This window comes from Chlorocebus sabaeus, chromosome 18 (genome assembly GCF_047675955.1).
Source record: "Chlorocebus sabaeus isolate Y175 chromosome 18, mChlSab1.0.hap1, whole genome shotgun sequence".
Classification (NCBI taxonomy): domain Eukaryota; kingdom Metazoa; phylum Chordata; class Mammalia; order Primates; family Cercopithecidae; genus Chlorocebus; species Chlorocebus sabaeus.
The window spans coordinates 46,368,883-46,387,462 of NC_132921.1; the positions used below are offsets into that span (position 1 = coordinate 46,368,883).

The 18,580-nt window shown below is 41.6% G+C and overlaps 1 protein-coding gene across 4 annotated transcripts in view; it reads right to left on the reverse strand.

Moving 5' to 3' along the window:
- Nucleotides 1-18,580, reverse strand: part of FHOD3 (formin homology 2 domain containing 3) — a 519,848-nt gene that overhangs the window by 119,611 nt on the left and 381,657 nt on the right. For all 4 annotated transcript variants that reach the window (XM_073006355.1, XM_073006354.1, XM_073006353.1 and 1 more), the window contains one exon: nt 1,636-1,749. In XM_073006355.1, coding sequence (XP_072862456.1) covers nt 1,636-1,749 — 114 coding nt within the window. The remainder of the gene's footprint in view (nt 1-1,635; nt 1,750-18,580) is intronic.

An 18,580-nucleotide genomic window follows, 5' to 3' on the forward strand; every position in this document is an offset into this window, starting at 1 on the left:
GCTGGGGCTTCCCTTTTAGAACCTGGGAAGAACACCTCCAAAGCCCAGGGCTTTGGTAATCTTGTGGGCCAAATGAACCCCTGTCTGTATAACTTTATAACTTCATAGACCTCCAAAATGTTCCCAAGCAGTGAGCAACTAAGTCACCCCATCCTTCCATCAGTGTTTACCGTGGCTCTACTATTGCCAGGCCCCAGGCACTGTAGGAAACACACCAATGAACAGAACCTGGTTCTAGTCCCTGAGGAGCTGGCAGCCTGGCAGGTGCAAAATGTGCAACGTCATATCAGTCACACTCCAATATTACTCACTTCGGCCCCAAATCTTACATCCCATTTGACAAGGGTCATCTGTATGGTGACCTCTTCAGGACTACAGGTAATTTTGGCTAATTCCAACAGGAGTGCCCTAGGGTAAAGGATAGAACCACAGACAGGTAAGGGCGTCTTCGGGGTAATCGAATGGTTACCTTATTATCAAGACCTAACTTAGCCCAAGTGTGCTCAGCCCAGGGCCATGCTGGACTGTGGCATCTGAGAGCTTGACACCGTAGGATCTACATGGCATCTGAGAAGTTAACAGTGACATGTGACTAGGCAAACCCCACTGGCCATCCCTTCCTCCCAGCTTAAGGTCTTGCCTGCTCTCAACCCAACCAAACCCCCAATCACCAGCAGCACTCAGCAAAACACACTTCAGAATACACATAGAAGAGGATCTAAACGTGGAACACAGGTCGTTGGTTTTAAATTTGGGATTTGAGGTAAGTGATCTCTGATGTCGCTCATGTCTAGATTCCTGACGAATGAGGAGCTGCTGGAAGTTACATGCCATCATCTCCTACACTACCTCCTCCCACCAGATACACATGGTGGTCTTCACACAGCACTCCCGAGTGGACTTTTGTTTGCTCATCAAAATCACCCTCTAAGGTAAGGGTTGGTGTAATTGGCATTTACCCTCAGGGATCAAATAACTTCCAAGTGAGTGAGCTGGAATCCTAACCAGCCTTCTCTAACTCAGCACTCTTGCCATGTAAGGGTAACTTTCTAACTGTTCTAAAATTATAGGTCTTACCTTTCCCTTGTAAACACATCCTTGGGCAATCATTTGCTTCTGGGAGTCATAATCAGTTAATTTCTGGTGGTCTAATACTCTTGCCAAGTTAAATTCCTTCCATGTACCCATACAATTCTTTCTCTTCTGGTAGGTCCTGGATTAATTATACAGCACCTTAATGGGCCCACTAATTTCTGATTTACATAGATTTAATCATTCAACGGTGAAAACTGATGTGTATATAACAAATTGCAGAGCTTACATAAAATCCAGAACAATTTTTAAGGAATGGAATCAAAACATTCACACAAATATTTTAGACGACATTTTTATACTTTCTATGGAAAGTGTGTAGGGGGATGAGACAATAATATTAAAATATCACCTTTAATAAAATATTCGCTTAGTAAATAGTGGGAAAGAAAGAGAAAATATTCCTGGCTTCGGACAACGTTCTGTAAAGGAAAATACTTCATGTTATGTCTTTTATTTATATTTCTCCTTTAACCACACTTAATCAAATTGATTCCCCTCACTTGAGGACTGTGAAGCCATCAGCATGCTTGTTGAACTCACCTTTCCAACCTGGCCTCCTGTGGGGGTGAGACGGATGATGTGGGGGTGGTGGGCACACTGGATCCAGATGAGGGTCTTGAGGAGTGATGAGAGTTGTTGCCAAAATTGTTGTATCTAAGAAGTGCAGATGTTTAAGGTGGTGGAAAAAGGATAGAGAAATAAGTACAAGTCAGTAAGTAAGACTTAGCAAACCATTTTAATTTTTGCAAGATAAACAGGTCTGGAAATGCTACCACTGTTAGTGATAATTCTACCTAAAGAGGTTTGTTCCCTGTTTTGTTCTGATAATTTCTCACAAGAGGAGTTTCCCAAAGTCCAAAACCGTTAGGCAGCAAGATTTATGACAAAGGTTTTAAATAAAACCCTAACATTTCCTGTCTTTTAAAATGTACATTAAAATTATTTGCTAACATAAATTAAAAATCCAAATCATTTTCACTTGAACCATGAAGATTTTTCTTGCCTCACAGGGTGGCACAATTAGTGTTAATTCCATCACAGGTCTGTAAGAAATACCATATGGTTGGCTAAAGAAACATCTTATTTAAAATTCCACTTTAGTATGTCTGTATCAATTTCATTCATTAAATGTAATCCCATCGCATGTTCAGTGATTGAGGAGAAACTGTCCCCAGGCCTTCTGGACTGGCCTGCTCCTTAGAGGTGCATGTATTCATGTTTTCATCTAACATTTCCCCTGAACCAAAATTATAGCCATGAGGTTTACATGAGATTTGATTATTTTCCAGACATGTCTGACAAGTTAAATTTCAAGATTTGTAAAATTTTAGATTTCTGTTTTTCAGAATAGATGTCCTTTAGCAGACCGTTATTTAACTATCATCACTCAGAGCACTCCCAGAAAACAAATCATCATTTGACGCCCTTGCATGGGCTCAGACACTCAGGATTACTTACAAATAATGAGGCTCAGAGAGCTTTGCCTCACAAACCTACCCAGCCACAGAGCGGGACCCACCCCTTCCACTAAACTGGTTAGGGACACTGTATTAGAATGTGTGGGACCCCAATAGTCACTATGATATAAGTACACAAAGAGCTTCTTGCACATGGAGAATCCAGTCCAAACACCCATCAACAGAGGTCGGAATCCCTTCTGGAAAGCAAACGGACTTCAAAATCAGTGTAGCCTTTGACAGAGTAAGTCAACTTTTAGGAAGATAACATAAGGAAATAATCTTATAGTTATTTATATACTGAAAATGTCATACAGGAAGATACTTATTGGAGCATTATTAATCTTTTTTTTCTTTTTCTTTCAAGGAAGCTCCTGCAAATAGTGGAGCATTATTTAGATCATGGTAGAAAACTAAAAACTACTCAACCAGGTAACAATGTGGAAATCGCTAAGGAAGTATGATACAGTATTTGTCAATGGACTATTACACAACCATTAAAAATGATTACCAATTTTGTAAGTGACAACATGAAAAATGATAATATAGGCTAAATGAAAACATTAGGATATAATATACACAGTTTGATCACAAATGTGCAAAAATATTCTCAAAAGTGAAAAACTAAGTATAGGAAAAACTATAAAAATGGGCTTTTTAAAAAAGAATATAGAGATGAAATTTCAGTTTTCAATAAGAAATTTCATTATTATAATGGAAAACAAAATATTGATATGACCCACATCTATCCTGTCCTGCTAATTCTGGTCAGTTTGGCTGTTGCTGTCCTTATTTGTTTATTTAGTGTCACACGGCTGGCATGTTCTGAGTGCCGGACAGAGAGAGGCTCAGAGTATAACACTCTACCCCATCATCTTCTATGAACACATCATCTTTGTGGGACTTGGTTTCTGAGTACTCGTTTTCTCTTTAAAAACCCAACACTCTACATTTCAAACAGGTTAATTGCTTCTCCAAGTGAGAGTTGGTTTAATTTTTCAAGAGTGCTCCCAAACCACAGGCCACATAGGAAGCACAAAAGCAAAGGATGAAAGGAACATACAAAGGCAGAAATAGAGAAGGGAGAGAAAGCCAATGAGCAAACAGGGAAAGAAACCAGGCTGTAAGCACGGCAATGAGGGAGAGGAAGGAGGCTGCCCCCCACGACACCAAGCGCTCTGCGAGAGGAGACCCTGATGCAGCCTGTTCTGCACAGGCTCCACGCCTGTGTCCGCAGCTGCCTGGACACTCAGCTTGTCATCCTACTTCAGCAGCTAAAACAATTCCCTTCCCACCACAAGTGGACATCCTGCAGAATGTTTTAACAGGATCACTTTGCTAAAATTGTGTTTAAATGATGCTATGGAAATAAGCAGAATGTGTTTTTCCCTCCTTTGGTTTTCCTAATGACTAAGCAATTAATTCAAATGCCTCATAGTCTAGCTTTGCTTCTCAATTTCAGCCAAACTAACTAGATCATACAACTCACTATTCAGCATTTGTGTGTGTGTGTGTGTGTGTGTGTGTGTGTGTGGAGGGTGAGGGTTCTTTTTAATGACTAACTGGCTGGTCTTTATTATAACCCATTCAATTGCAGTCAACCACTGAGTAGTCCATCTGTGGTCACACAGACCCATGAAAACCACAGCAAGTGAACATCACAAAAATCAATAGGAACAAACAATATTTATACAGTATCCAAGTTCCTGTTGGACAAGTGATTTTAAAAGTTTACAAACTTCGCTCAGTTAAATCAAAGTCAACCTTCATTCACAAGCAAGCAGCTTTTCTTTTTTTTTTCCCGCCCCCCCCCCCCACCCCAGCCACACACACACACAATTTGCGTGTATCTTCAACTGGACAACTTATATATTTCCATTGCTCCCACCCTCAGGACTACAAGTAGTGGTGAAGCTTGCAGACCAGATGGGAAGGATCTGGGGCCCAGGAAAGCCCCAACTAGGGCCAAGACCATCACCAGAAAGACCAGGATCACCACCATGGGCTAACACACTCTCTGGGAAAGATGAGATCGCCAACATATTTTTGTTCCAGTCAAATGTTCAGCTCCTAACTTGCACATAGATATTGTTCTTGGAAGGTGTAAGGGTCATGTTGGATTCATTCCACAAAAACTGTGTGAAAGATAACAACAATCCCGGAACTATAGACCTGGAAGAGACCTGCAGAGAACTTGTAGTTTCAAGGAATTCAAATTTGGTTCACTGGGATAATACAATTGGGGTACCAAAAAAAAAAAAAAAAATAGAAAAAGAAAAGAAAAAAAAAAAGAAGCTTAGTTCACAACTCCTGGAGGTATACGAAGCCATTCTGGAAATAAGAGGAAATTAATTTTCAGATCCTGAAGTTCCATATCTGTTCTTTTTAAAAATGGATCTTCCCATGCTGCTCCTTGGGTCTCCCAGTCCTTTCCAGCTTCTCCTTCCAAAATCACCTTCCATTTTTAGAAAGAAAAGAAACCTTTGAGCAGGTGAAATCAGTGTGGGGCACTGGCTTATGCTATAAAATCTCCAGGGTACAAGCAAAGGAAAACATCACTCCTGAGGGAATTCCTTAAGAAGTATGCTGGAAGGAGAAGATGGAGCTTTATTTATCCAGGGAAAAACTAGAAGTAAGGTCTCATGCCTCATCTCTGTCTACCTGCCCACCTGAGAATCGGCCCCAGAAATTAGACTGTTGTCAAGGATGTGTATGAGCTCACTCACTTAAACTGAAACATGAAATCAGGCTTCTTCTGACAGATGTTAAGTCTTACTTGACTAAGGACTGGCTTTGCCAAGTAGGTATCCATAGGTATTTTCCAGAATTAAATCGGTTAAATCTGAAGCCCCAAGGTTTTGAAAAAAGTATAAAGCATATATACAATAGACAAATTACATCAACGATTTAAACGTATAATAAAAATAAAACTGTAGACAGGCTTCTTAAAACTTGGAGGGAAACTTCAAAATTCTTTCAGGTTATATGTAAGTAAACATTGTTAACGATCATAGTTTAGATTAGCCCTCCTGTTTATTAGATGAAAGGTCTGATACCCATAAAGACTGGTTATTTTCATGGTATGAAGGAGCTCCCTTCAAGGTTCAGGTCATATAAGCCTTCATTTAAAACATGGTGCAGCTTCATGTTGACTAGGGCACCCAGGCTGGGGTCCCCCAAACACAGGCTCTGGCAAAAGCATCTTGCTGTCAAGGACTTGCCTTGGCAGGGTGTGGCGAGTGCAGTAAGGAGAGAAAGTGACCGACTGCCCAAATGACAGACAGCAGCACCACGTATGGGTCAGGAAACGCCTCTGGAACAGGCTCCCTGGGGTTGAAACCTCCCTCCAACATACTAGCTGAGTGACTCTGTTCAAGGTACTTAGCCTTTCTGTGCCTCAGTTTCCTCACTGTAATAAGGGCTTGTAATAGAACCTACCTCTCAAGGGTAAAGTAATACTTTAAAGTACTAATTTCATGGAAAATACAGGACATGGCTCAAAAAAATGCTCAATAAATGTCAGCTATTATTATAATTAAGATGAGATGGTCATTAGAATGATCAACTATTGATTTTTGGACAACTGATTGTTCAAAATATGCCAACTCTATTTCTAGTCCCCCACTCTGGCAGAGAGTTCATAATGCAGGCAAGAGTGAAAGATATTCATACAGGCAGACACCTGTTAAACATTCTCGGGGGAGTTCTGATTTGCACACCTCCCTCTGCCCCCATCTCCATTTTTTATAAGGTTTAAGTGTTCACAGTAAAATAATGTAATTATATTAATACCTATGAAGTGGTTCAAAGTGTAATTGTGTGTCATGTTATGGGAAGATATCAGCATTCTTTGAAAAGAAAAATGCATACATTAGAATATAAAACAAAGCTATAGAAAAGGGAAAGCAAATAGACACCCACCTATTAGAAGAGAAAGATCGGAAGTGGTAAGGCTCAGAGGCAGAATATGTGCTCAAAGAGACAGAATCAGAGGAACTGTCAAAGGAAGAAAAGCCTGCTCACAATGTGGCACAGAAAGACAGCAAAGGACTTTGATACATTCTTCAGGGTCAAAAAGACTTCATGCCACATGGCTTGGTACAAGATGTACAAATTTGGACACATTATACATATGTAAAACCTTACATTTAAAAACCCATTATTAATAATCATATTTTAACAAATAATCCCCTTAATTCAAACAGATGACAATTTTCTCTGCATCTTATGTAAACACTGGTCATTATTTAGTCAGGGGTCAGCAACTTAGTTTATGCCACAGCTGCTCCCTCCTTGGGCTGAAACCCACAAAAAACATGGCAGAAGCCAAGCCAAGGGGTGCAGTTAACACACTGTGTTCTCCTCCCCGAGTTAATCTCAAACAAGCCTCCAGGTGAGCAAATCTACCTGCTTTCCTTCTGGGACTCTGCTTCCTTCTCCTTGGTGGACAGGGGGGAGTCCTCAAAGTCATAGGAGAAGAGGTGGAAAGGGCTGTGGGGCACGTAGGGCAGCTTGTCTATGGTCGGTGACACCTTCAGGGAGCCGGGTGTGGCGGAGGAGGGCCGAGCAGCTGAGGCAGGGGGTGACAGGAGGGCAGATGGGATGGCCTCAGGCCCAGAGGACCCACTGCGCCAGGTGGTCCCGCCTGCCGTGCCAGCCAGAAGCGGCTTTCCCTGCAAGCTGGCATTCGAGACAGCAGGGAGGGCAGAGCTCTTGGGAGCAGCATCCTTTCCAGTGGGGCTCTGCCCCGAGGCAGGGCTGACCTTGCTGTTGGGCCAGCAGGGAGGAGGAGGAGGAAGAAAAAAGATTTGGGAGAGAGGGAGCAAAGGTTAGGAAAAAGAGAAAGACAGGCAAAATGCCACTTCTGTACTGTTATCACTCCCTTCTGAGTCCAGCTGTGTTTCTCGAACTGCAACATAAAAGCCTGTCACCAGAAGTTTTGGTTTGCCCCAGCAGTCCTGACATACTGAGTTTGTCAAACCGGGAGGTAAGACTTATAGAGGGCAAGGAGGTGGCTCTCAGGCCAAACCTGGCCTCCAGGCCTAAGAGACTTTGGGAATTTACTGGAGCCCCAAAGACTCTTCCGCACCCGGCCCTTCCCATGTGTCTCCCTGCTGCTTGTGTTGGCATCTGAATTTCCACAATTGGAACTTCATCTCTGTCTTGCTCAAATAGCAGATCTGTCCTCCTGCTAAAGAGCCCAACCTTGAGGAAGAGGTATCTCACAAAGCCATACGCTTCAGTAACTGCTTCCAGAATCTTTCATGAAAGCAGGTATGGCTAAGAGAAAAGGAGAACAAATGCCAGCAAGGAATGCAAAGAGCTAAAAAGAGGCGCCAGGACAATAAAGCCAAATTTTGCCCATTTCGTACTTTCTCCAGGACCTCCCACTACATCTGTGACGTTCAGACTCCTTCAGACAGGCCTGATTCTGCCACAGTTCCAGGTATAAAATCCTGACCTCAGCCCTTCCACACATAGTAACGATGGGAGGTGATAGATGTGTTCATTGATTGTGGTCATCATTACACAATGTATACATATATCAAATCATCGCTTTGTAAACCTTAAATAGATACAATGTTTTTTTTTTTTTGAGACAGAGTTTTGCTCTTGTTGCCCTAGGCTAGAGTGCAATGGCATGATCTTGGCTCACTGCAACCTCTGCCTCCCAGGTTCAAGCGACCCTCCTGCCTCAGCCTCCCAAGTAGCTGGGATTACAGGCGTGTGCTATCACACCTGGCTAATTTTGTATTTTTAGTAGAAATGAGGTTTCACCATGTTGGTTAAGCTGGACTCGAACTCCTGACCTCAAGTGATCCACCTGCCTTGGCCTCCCAAAGCGCTGGGATTACAGGCGTGAGCCACCAAGCCTGGCATTATATACAATTTTTAATTTGTCAGTTAAATATCATAAAACTAAAAAAAAAGAGCTTTCCATCTTCAGGGGGCTGGATTTAGACACTTGGATATTTTAACACATACATTTATAACCTGGGAATCTATGTTAAACTTTGCATTTTTCCAGTCCTCTCCCAGAGAAGTTGATTCCCAGCCATGTTCGTGTGAACAGGGAATGTGAGCCATCTTCTTTCCCGCCTCGCTTTCCCACCTCAAATTCAGAGCTCTATCTGTACGCAAGAGCAGGAACACATCAGTTTCCCTGGATTGATGGGAAGATGGCTATGCTGTAGTGAGCCAAGGGCAGTGCCTCCGGCAGGGAGCACACATTAAGCAGAAGCCAGCAGAAGCAGGGCAGCAGAGACACCAACCCAATATAAGGAAGGGGAAGTCCTTTACGGTCTCAGAAGTTTACGCCAGAGAACAATTAACATCCAGATGAAGGTTAATGAATACCTAGGTACTATCAAGATCAAGCTCTGGTATTTAACATGCATATGTTTATTTCCTAAAACTGAAAGCCCAATCGTCTCTGGTAAAGGATGCCCTCTGGCATCACTTTGTGGAGTCAGAGACTCTTCCGGGCATAAGATAAACAATCATCTGCCTGTATAAATAACAATCCTAGGCAGAGACAGCACACCATTAATGGGGATGCCTTTGAAGGCCACCTTTTCCAGCCAGATTCTTCCATCTGGTCTGAAGGTGCAGAAGCCTGTGCATACCTGAGGGTTTAAGGGTTAGTGCGGGTGGGACAGAACATGCACCTTTCAGCAGATAGGGAGGCATATCCCTGTTTCAGTGATAGTCTACAGAATTTCCTACAGCTCATTTTCAACTGAAGGTGGGATGGCAACCAACATCCTCCCTTCCCAGAGACCTCTAAGTAATCAATCACTAGCTCTAAGCACAGCAGGGGCTCTGTTTCATGCTGATCTTTCCTGAAATGTGTGGCTAATTCTCTATCATCAGCTCATTCCTTTCCTCTCCACGTCCTGCTGGCTTCTTCTCAGTCATTTCCAAATAGGGGCAAGCAGTCATCAGTTTGTCAGTTCAGAGAAGATTCTATGACCCCTGGGCATGGCAGGAGTCTGAGGGTCAAAGAAGCCCATCTGAGAACTTGCGTGCTGCGCACTGCTAGCCTGGCAGATGAGACATCCGTAGCAAAGACTCCATTAAATCTAAAGTTGGCAAAGATTTTACTTGGATTCATCCAAGATCCTTTTGATTTTGCTTATTTGTTGGAAAAAAAAAAAACACAGTAAAAATGTTCATTTGCAGTGGCAATCAATTGAGTGAAGAAAACCATTCAATTTTAGAATTATTTCTGAATACTGGAAAAAGAAACTACCCGTGAGCAGTTTTTATTGTTTTATACAGACATCATTTGGTGAAAACAGCTACAGAATCTAAAAAATCTGCAAGGTGCCCATGGCTGTCAGTATTGCCTGAGGATAGAAAGAAAGCACCATACGGAGGAGGTGAGCAGAGGACAGCAAACTCCCCAAAGGGCTACAGAGTTATATGTTAGTTGTCTTTGGTGTGAAAATAAATACTGGGAAATTTTGCTATGATGCATGGGGTGAAAGCGTTCCTGTTTGTTCCAATAAAAAATAAACCTGAATCATTAATATAGTAGTTATCCACACATTTTAGCTAATATTGTAACTGGTAGAATCGAGAAGAAGGGAACACGTGGAATTCTTCTTACTACAATGCTGAAAGGGTGAGAATCTTCTTAGGGGACATGAGCCTTTTTAGTCACCATCAATCTGGTTGAGCTAAAGCATTCAATGAGGGAAAGAACGGTGAGGAGAAAACCAGTGATTTTTCCATAAAGTGTGGTTAGGAAGGCAGGATTTCAATAAAAAGTGCAGTTCTCTAATTAAAACATGCTCAGGTATTTCTACAAAACCAGTGGTTCTGTGGCTCTGTGAACAGGGTAAGTAAGAGTTTGGAAGTGGGAGTCAATGAGGAAGGGAGGTGGCCACTAGAAGGTGGTGAACTATCATTAGGAAGGAGTCTCCCACTTTTAGTGTGAGCTTGGGAGGCTCCAGTCCTAGGTACCTGTCCTTGCCCTGACAGGAAGCATCATCCTCTCTCTCTTCTTCAGAATTGGGCTCTGTGATTGGCTGCTCCTCTTCCTCCTCCTCCTCCCTGAGACAAAGCCAGGAAAAGAGAAATGCACAGAGACAAGATGGAAAAGTGAGATGAGCATTACAAACAGGAAGATGAGGCAAAAAAACAGACAAAAAACAATGAAATAATAATAATAATAATAATAAAAACAGCTGGCTGAAATGAAGAAAAGCACACTCAGTCTGTTAGGAGGCAAGAGACAGTTCTGAGATGTGGGACTTTAAATGTAGAGTGGAGATGTAAGAAACCAGAAGAGGCCAAATATCTTTGTCAAGCTGGCTAGATGCCACTACCGTGCACCCCCTACACGCAATTCAGAGAAGCTTCTGGCCGTGGGCAGACCTCTTCTGTGGTTTTTCTCCTCCACACGGAATCAGTAAAGGTTTTTGGTGATGACCAGCTGCTGCAGCAACCAGAGTCCTCGCATCTTTACTGCATCCCTCTTGATTAGAAATCACCAGGGGTCAGGTCAATTTGGCATGGACTAACCTCCATGGTGGACCTATGGTTTCAGCATGCCACCCCTCATTCTCCACAAATGGCCATCCCAGATTCTCAATGAGTGTGTTTCAGGGGTGCAGTTCCACTCCCACTTCAAGGGTAGCACAGTCCAAGTGGGGCTAATTCGTGTCACACCTGGGGTTTCTCCTGGTCAGGGATGACTCACTATAAGGACACCCTGAGTCCAAGAAAAACATAGTTGAAACTGGGAGAAAAGGAGAGGAAAGCAGTCCCCCTGACCATTTTAATGCCTGTATCCAGCAATTCTGGAGCTCCACCCTAGCCTTTCACCAATGGAAGATAATAAATTCTCGTTGTTGCGTAGGGTAGGTTCAATTGGGTTTTGTCCTTGCAGCTAAGTACAGACTAAAAACTTTAATAACTGGGACATTCTCTTTCTCTGGCCTCTAAGTCCTGTCAACATCTGACTTATGTGTTCATGGTCCACATGGAACACCTGTTCAATGCACTGCTGGGCTTCTCAATCCCTTGCCTTGCTGAACTCCAGTGACTTCCACCTTTAGCCCCTCCCACTCCAGACCTCACTGTCATACAGAACTAGTCCAATTTGGAAATCTTACATCCAATCTTCCCACCCCTGACCACAAGCTCCCATTCACCCAAATCTCTCATTCCTTTCCTCCCACCCAAATTCTTCAACTTCCTAATGCATGTGCAGCTTCTACTTTCTCAATGTCCCCAACACCTTCTTGCTTTCAGTCCTTACGGATCCACCATGTCTCAATCCAGGCATCATCTACCAGGATCTTTAACTCTGTCATCCCACTGTCCTTCAGCTGTGTTTTTTCCTTTTTACCAACATATAAAATACATACAGAAAAGTGCACAAACCACTGAATTTTCACAAAACAAACACCTATCTAACCAGCACCCCCTTAATGCTCCTTTCCAATTGCTTCCCTCTCCCACCCCACATCAAACAGTATAAGTTAGCTTTGCCTCATTTTATTCTCCATCTAAAAGGAATCATAATCTGCCTAGCTTTTGCTCAACATTACACCTGTTACATATACTTACATATACATAATATGAAATAGTTACATATACTTGAAGGTCATTCCTTCTTATTGCTGTATTTCAGTCGTTTACCCATTCTATTTCTGATGACACTTGGTTACCCTTCAATTTGGGGCTATTTTGAATAGTGCTGTCATAAACAGTGTAGTACACGTCTTCTGGTGAACATATGTATATATTACTGTGTACTATATCTTGGGATGAAATTTTTGGGTCATAAGATATGCTTGAGTTCATCTTTATTAAAAGCTGCCATTTAAAAAAATGATGGGACTAATTACCATCCCCATTAAGTAGTAGATAAGCCTTCTGGTTGTTTTACATTCTTGCCAAGATGTGATAATTTTGTCTATTTTAGCCATCGATCTGTATGTAGTGATGTCTCACTGTGCTTTTAGTTTGCTTTCTCTGATGACTAATGAAGTTGGGCACACTGTCACTCTTTTAATCTCCATTTGGATATGCTCTTCTTTGAAGTGTCCATGTAATTTTTTGCCCGTTAAAAAAAATGAATTGTCTTTTTTCTTTATTTGAAGAAGTGTTTTTTTGGAGACCAAGTTTTGCTCTTGTTGTCTAGGCTGGAGTGCAGTGGCACAATCTTGGCTCACTGCAACCTCTGCCTCCTGGGTTCAAGCAATTCTCCTGTCTCAGCCTCCTAAGTAGCTAGGATTACAGGCACCCACCATCATGCCCAGCTAATTTTTTTTTTTTTTTAGTAGAAACGGGGTTTCATCATGTTGGCCAGGCTGATCTCAAAATCCCGACCTCAGGTGATCCAACCACCTTGGCCTCCCCAAGTGCTGGGATTACAGGCATGAGCCACCACACCCGGCTTAGGAAGTGTTAATATCATTTGCCCTTTGTCATTTATATGTGCTGTAAACATCTTTCCCTTCTCTGTGTATTGTCTTTCATTCACTTCATGTCATCTTTTAATAAACAGAAGTTCTTAATAAGGTCCTGTTTATCTTTGCTTGATGGCTAGTGCCTTTGTGTGTTAATTTTTTTGTTGTTGTTGTTTACACCAGGTCTTAAAGATAGCCTCTATGTGTCCTTCTAAAAGCTTTATTTCACTAACTTTCACATTTACATTTGTAGAGTCCATCTCTAACTGATTGTTGTTATCATGTAAGATAGGGGTCAGATACATTTTTTTCCCTACGTCGATATGCAATTGGCCCAGAACCATTTAGTAAAGGGCCTTCTCTCCGCTTCAGTATCTTGTTCACAAATCAGGTAAATATATATTAAAATATATATTTGTAGATTTCTGGACTTTTTCCTGCAAGTCAACTTGTCTTTTGCTGTACTATTGATAGGGATTATGTTGAATATATATACAAATTTGAAGAACTGACATCTTTGCTATGTTTTTTAATCTATGGTTGTGATATAGCCTTTATTTAGATTTAATCTTACTGCTATCTTAATTTTTCTTAGTAGTGTTTACATTTTTACGGAGGTCTTAGGTATCTTTAAATTTATTTTTAGGTATAAATTTGGATGATACTGTACATATTATCGAACTCTAAATTTTATTTTCTATTTGTTAATGTTATATAGAAATAAAATTAACATTTTGTAAATTTTGCTTGTATCCAGCAATTTTTCTAAATTAATTATACTGTTTCTAGAGTTTCTTTTAGATTTCCTCTGTAGACAATCATTTCATCACTAAATAATGATGGCTTTCCTTACTTCGTTCCAATTCGTCTGTACTTCCTTTTCCTTGCCCTAGTCCACTTGCTAGGATCTCCAACATTATGATAAAATGGAGACAGTGATGCTTCCTTTTCTTGTTCCAAATCTCAGGGAAAAGTATAAGGTTTGTCATAGATTTTTTTGGTAGATAGTCTTCATTAAAAAATTTTCTTCTAATCCTAGTTTGCTAAAAATCTTTGTTATAAACAAGTATTAAAGTTCTGCCAAACGTCTTTCCTGCATTTTTTTAAGACAATCATATGATTTTTCCTTTTTTCCGTTAAAGAGTTAAAAAGACTGTTTTTTTAAAAAAATGTTAAACCAACCTTGCATACCATAAATAAAAATAAAGATAATACATTTTGTTGGCCGGGCGCAGTGGCTCAAGCCTGTAATCTCAGCACTTTGGGAGGCCGAGACGGGCGGATCACGAGGTCAGGAGATTGAGACCATCCTGGCTAACACGGTGAAACCCCGTCTCTACTAAAAAATACAAAAAACTAGCCGGGCGAGGTGGCGGGCGCCTGTAGTCTCAGCTACTCGGGAGGCTGAGGCGGGAGAATGGCGTAAACCCGGGAGGCGGAGCTTGCAGTGAGCTGAGATCCGGCCACTGCACTCCAGCCTGGGCGACAGAGCGAGACTCTGTCTCAAAAACAAAACAAAACAAAACAAATACATTTTGTTTTAATGTATTATCTTTTTATATACAGCTAGATTCTATTTCTTAATAATTTAAGAATTTTTTTTTTTTAACCTATTTTGGAAAGAGATTGATCTGTAATTCCCCTTTCTATAATGTGCTTGTCAGATTTTGAAATCAAGGTTATGCAAGCCTTACAAAGAGGTAGGTAGAGGGATTGAGAGTTATGTAACTAAGAAGGGAGAGATGGATCTGGACTCGGGGTGACTCTAACAGAAACAAAGAGAGCAGTGAGATAGCATCCCTTCTGTCACGGCAGAAGCCACAAACAAGCACATCTAAGCCATCCTTCCTTCTTTTTTTTTTTTGAGACCGAGTCTCACTCTGTCACACAGGCTAAGATGCAGTGGTGCGATCTTGCCATCTCGGCTCACTGCAGCCTCTGCCTCCTGAGTTCAAGCGATGCTTGTGCCTCATGAGTAGATGGGACTACAGGCATATGCCACCGTGGCTGGATAATTTTTGTATTTTTAGTAGAGATGAGTTTTTACCATGTTTGCCAGGCTGGTCTCGAACTCCTCACCTCAAGTGATCCACCCACTTCAGCCTCTCAAAGTCCTGGGATTACAGGCATGAGCCACCATGCCCGGACTAGCTATCCTTCTGCGCTTGGCATAGTACACCCTCATACACCACCCCCCACCAGCCTCAGTCTTCTTTTCCTCCATCTGCTCCCACAGCCACCAAACTATACCTACAACCTCCATCATGAGGCCACCTTCCCTCAGCTTGATCAGGAGTTTGCAGGTGTTATTACTTCTGGTCCACACAGAACACCCTCCACCTTGCCAACCCATGGGCCTCTCCTCTTTAAAACAAAACACTGAGCCCCTCCCTCCAAAATTCCTTGATTCCATTTACTCTCCCAGGTAGAGTTGGAGACGTTCTGGAGCCAGATTGCCTGGGTCTGGTCTTCAGCTTCAGCACTTTTGAGCCCTGTGACCTTGGACCCCACTTTACTCACCCCTACATGGGGGAGCAACAGTACCTATCTCCTAGGAGGAATGCATTAATATGTAAAAGCACTTTGTCTTTTTGATCCATCTCTTTTTCCAATGGCTGTCTCACAGATATTTAAAGATAGCCATCTGAACCTACATCCCAAGCTGTCTTCTCTTTGGGTTCAACATCCTCAGATCCCACAAGAAATTTTCATATGCTGTGTGTGTTGTAGCTTTGCTATCACAAGTGGCAGGGCAGAACCAAGGGTGGACAGCACAATGACCCACTTGGAGGGCCTACATCCAGGATGCCCTGTGACCAGAGCACTGGCCTTGCCTATAATGCAAAGGGATGGAGAAGGAAATACCCTCTCTTGGGGCACAGGACTTTCGAGGCTTGATTTTATTTAGTTCCAGTCTATGATAAAATCAGTCAAATGAAATGATTTTTATGCTAATAATATTTAAGACTGAATAATTAATTCTGACAACTTTGCTTTTTCTCAAGCGAGATTTTCTTATAAAGGATAACTTAACTGTGTTCATATTGTGCTAAGGAATTCTGGGTATGTGGCCTTTGGCTTTCCAATACCTCCACAGGTCTTTTGCTTGTGATTGATAAAGAGTTACTCCGGGGCACAGGCCTGTTCCAAATCCATTAGGTATTTTCCTTTTCACCGCAAACAGTCCCAGATTTGAGGTCACCTTTTCAAGTTGGAAAAGCAACCCAGAGGCCTGCAGCCTGACCAGTTCTTCGGGGCCTAGTTTCCAATAAAGCCAATTTAATGTCTTGGATTTGAGTCTCAGGCTAATGGGTCATGTTTCTCAGGCTTTGAAACACCAAAAGAAAATGAATGTTGCTGAGCTCTTTCAGAAACACAATACAAACATTCAAAATAATGTTAAAGTATGTTCTAAGACCAAAGCAATCAGAATGAGGAAAAGTTGAGCAATACACTGGGAGCAGACATTTGCAATATATCTAATAGACAAACTAAAATCAAGAATATATGAAAATATATTTTAAACTTCAAAAGCACAACTATAAAATGAATGAAATACATGAACACAGCCAACAAACTTGTATGAAGAGGTATTTTATCCTGATTATCAATCAGGGCACTATAAATTAAGGCCACAATGAGATACCATTTTCTATCTACTTGGTAAAATTAGAAGTCTAATGATACCAAGAGATGAAAAGAATGCAAGTCAACTCACTCATATATTGTTGATACGAGGATATCTAAGTATAACGTGGCAAAATAACACTATCTTGTAAAATTAAAAATATCATGACCTAAAAGTGGCATTGCTATACCCTAGGGCAGTGATTCTGAACCAGGGTTATTCTGCCCCCACCCCCAGGGGACATTTGTCAATATCTGGAGACATTTTTAGTTGTCACAACAGGAGTGGAGGGCAGGGAGTACTATCGCCATCTAGTGGGCTGACACAAGTATGCTGTAAAACATCCCACAATGCACAGAATAGCCCCCATGACAAAGAATTATTCAGTTCAAAACGTCAACAGTGCTGAGGTTGAGAAACCTTCCCTAGGGATACTGAAGCACCAGGTGTACTAGGATGAGAGTCCAAGAATGTTCTCAGCAGCACTATCTGTAATTGTCAAAAGCTGGGGAAATGACCCAAATGCCCACCAAAGGGAAAAAATATATAAAGATTGTGGTAAATTCCAGGCAGTGAATATTGCCAGCTTCACATGACAATATGGATGACCACCAGAAACATAATGCTGAGTGACCAAAACAAGTCCAAGAAAGAACATACATTTACAACGAAGTGCAGAAAATCAGAATTATAATATGTCATATTTGTGTAATAATACTTAAAAAAATACAACCATTGAAGTAGAGGAAAAAAAGTAAAAAAAACACTGAAAAAAAAATACCCACAATAAAACCCCATAAGACAGTGATAAACACATATTTAAGTGTTGGTTACCCAGGCCTAGGGATGGGAGAGTGGGAAGCACAGAGATGGAACTTAGAAGTAACACCTTGCTTTTTAAGTTAAGTCATAGTCTCCTTGATGTTCTATTATATTCATAAATATTATATAAAATAAACCAGAAGATAGTCATGCACAGACCAGTGATGACAATGTGTCATGAACCAAGGATTATAATTAACCCAACTCTGTACAATTAGGATTTTTAAAATATGTAACGAAACAGTTTTTTTAAACTTTTATTTTAGGTTCAGGGACACATATGTATGAGTGTTATATAGGTAAACTACATCCCAAGGGTTATACAGATTTCTTCCCCCAGGTACTAAGCCTAGTATCCAATAGTTATTTTTTTTTCTCTTCCTCTCGCTCCTCCCATCCTTTGCCCTCAGGTAGGTCCTAGTATCTGTTGTTCCCTTCTATGTGTCCATGTGTTCTCATCATTTAGCTCCCATTTATAAGTGAGAAGATGCAGTATTTGGTTTTCTGTTCCTGCATTAGTTTACTAAAAAGGCAGTGTAATTATGGGGCAAGGGCTTTATCTCCTTCTATTTAACTTTTTTTTCTTTTTTTTTGAGACTGAGTTTTGCTATGTTACTCAGGCTGGAGTGCAGTGGTGCGATCTTGGTTCACAGCAACCTCCACCCCCCCGCGCCCCCCGGATTAAAGCGATTCTCCTGCCTCAGCCTCAGTAGCTGGGATAACAGGCATGCACCACCACATTCAGGTAATTTTTGTAATTTTAGTAGAGACAGGGTTTCACCATGTTGGCCAGGCTGGTCTCGAACTCCTAACCTCAAGTGATCCACCCGCCTCAGCCTCCCAAAGTGCTGGGATTACAGACACAAGCCACTGCGCCCAGCTTCACAAACTTTATTGAGCACTTATGTGCAAAGATGCTGGGGTGCAGTAGCTAAACAAAGTCCCCACCCTCGGATTACAGACCACTGAGGGAAGAGACACTAAACAACTCACTGTAGCAGGAAGTATTCAACCCACGGGGCCCAAGTTACTCGAAAAGATTCTACCATGCTGTTGAAGCAAAACTTGGCTGTTTAAAGCCAAAGAGGACCTGAGGAAGGGACAAGATGGAATTCTGCACATGACATTCCCTTGTGAAACATGTCAACTGACCT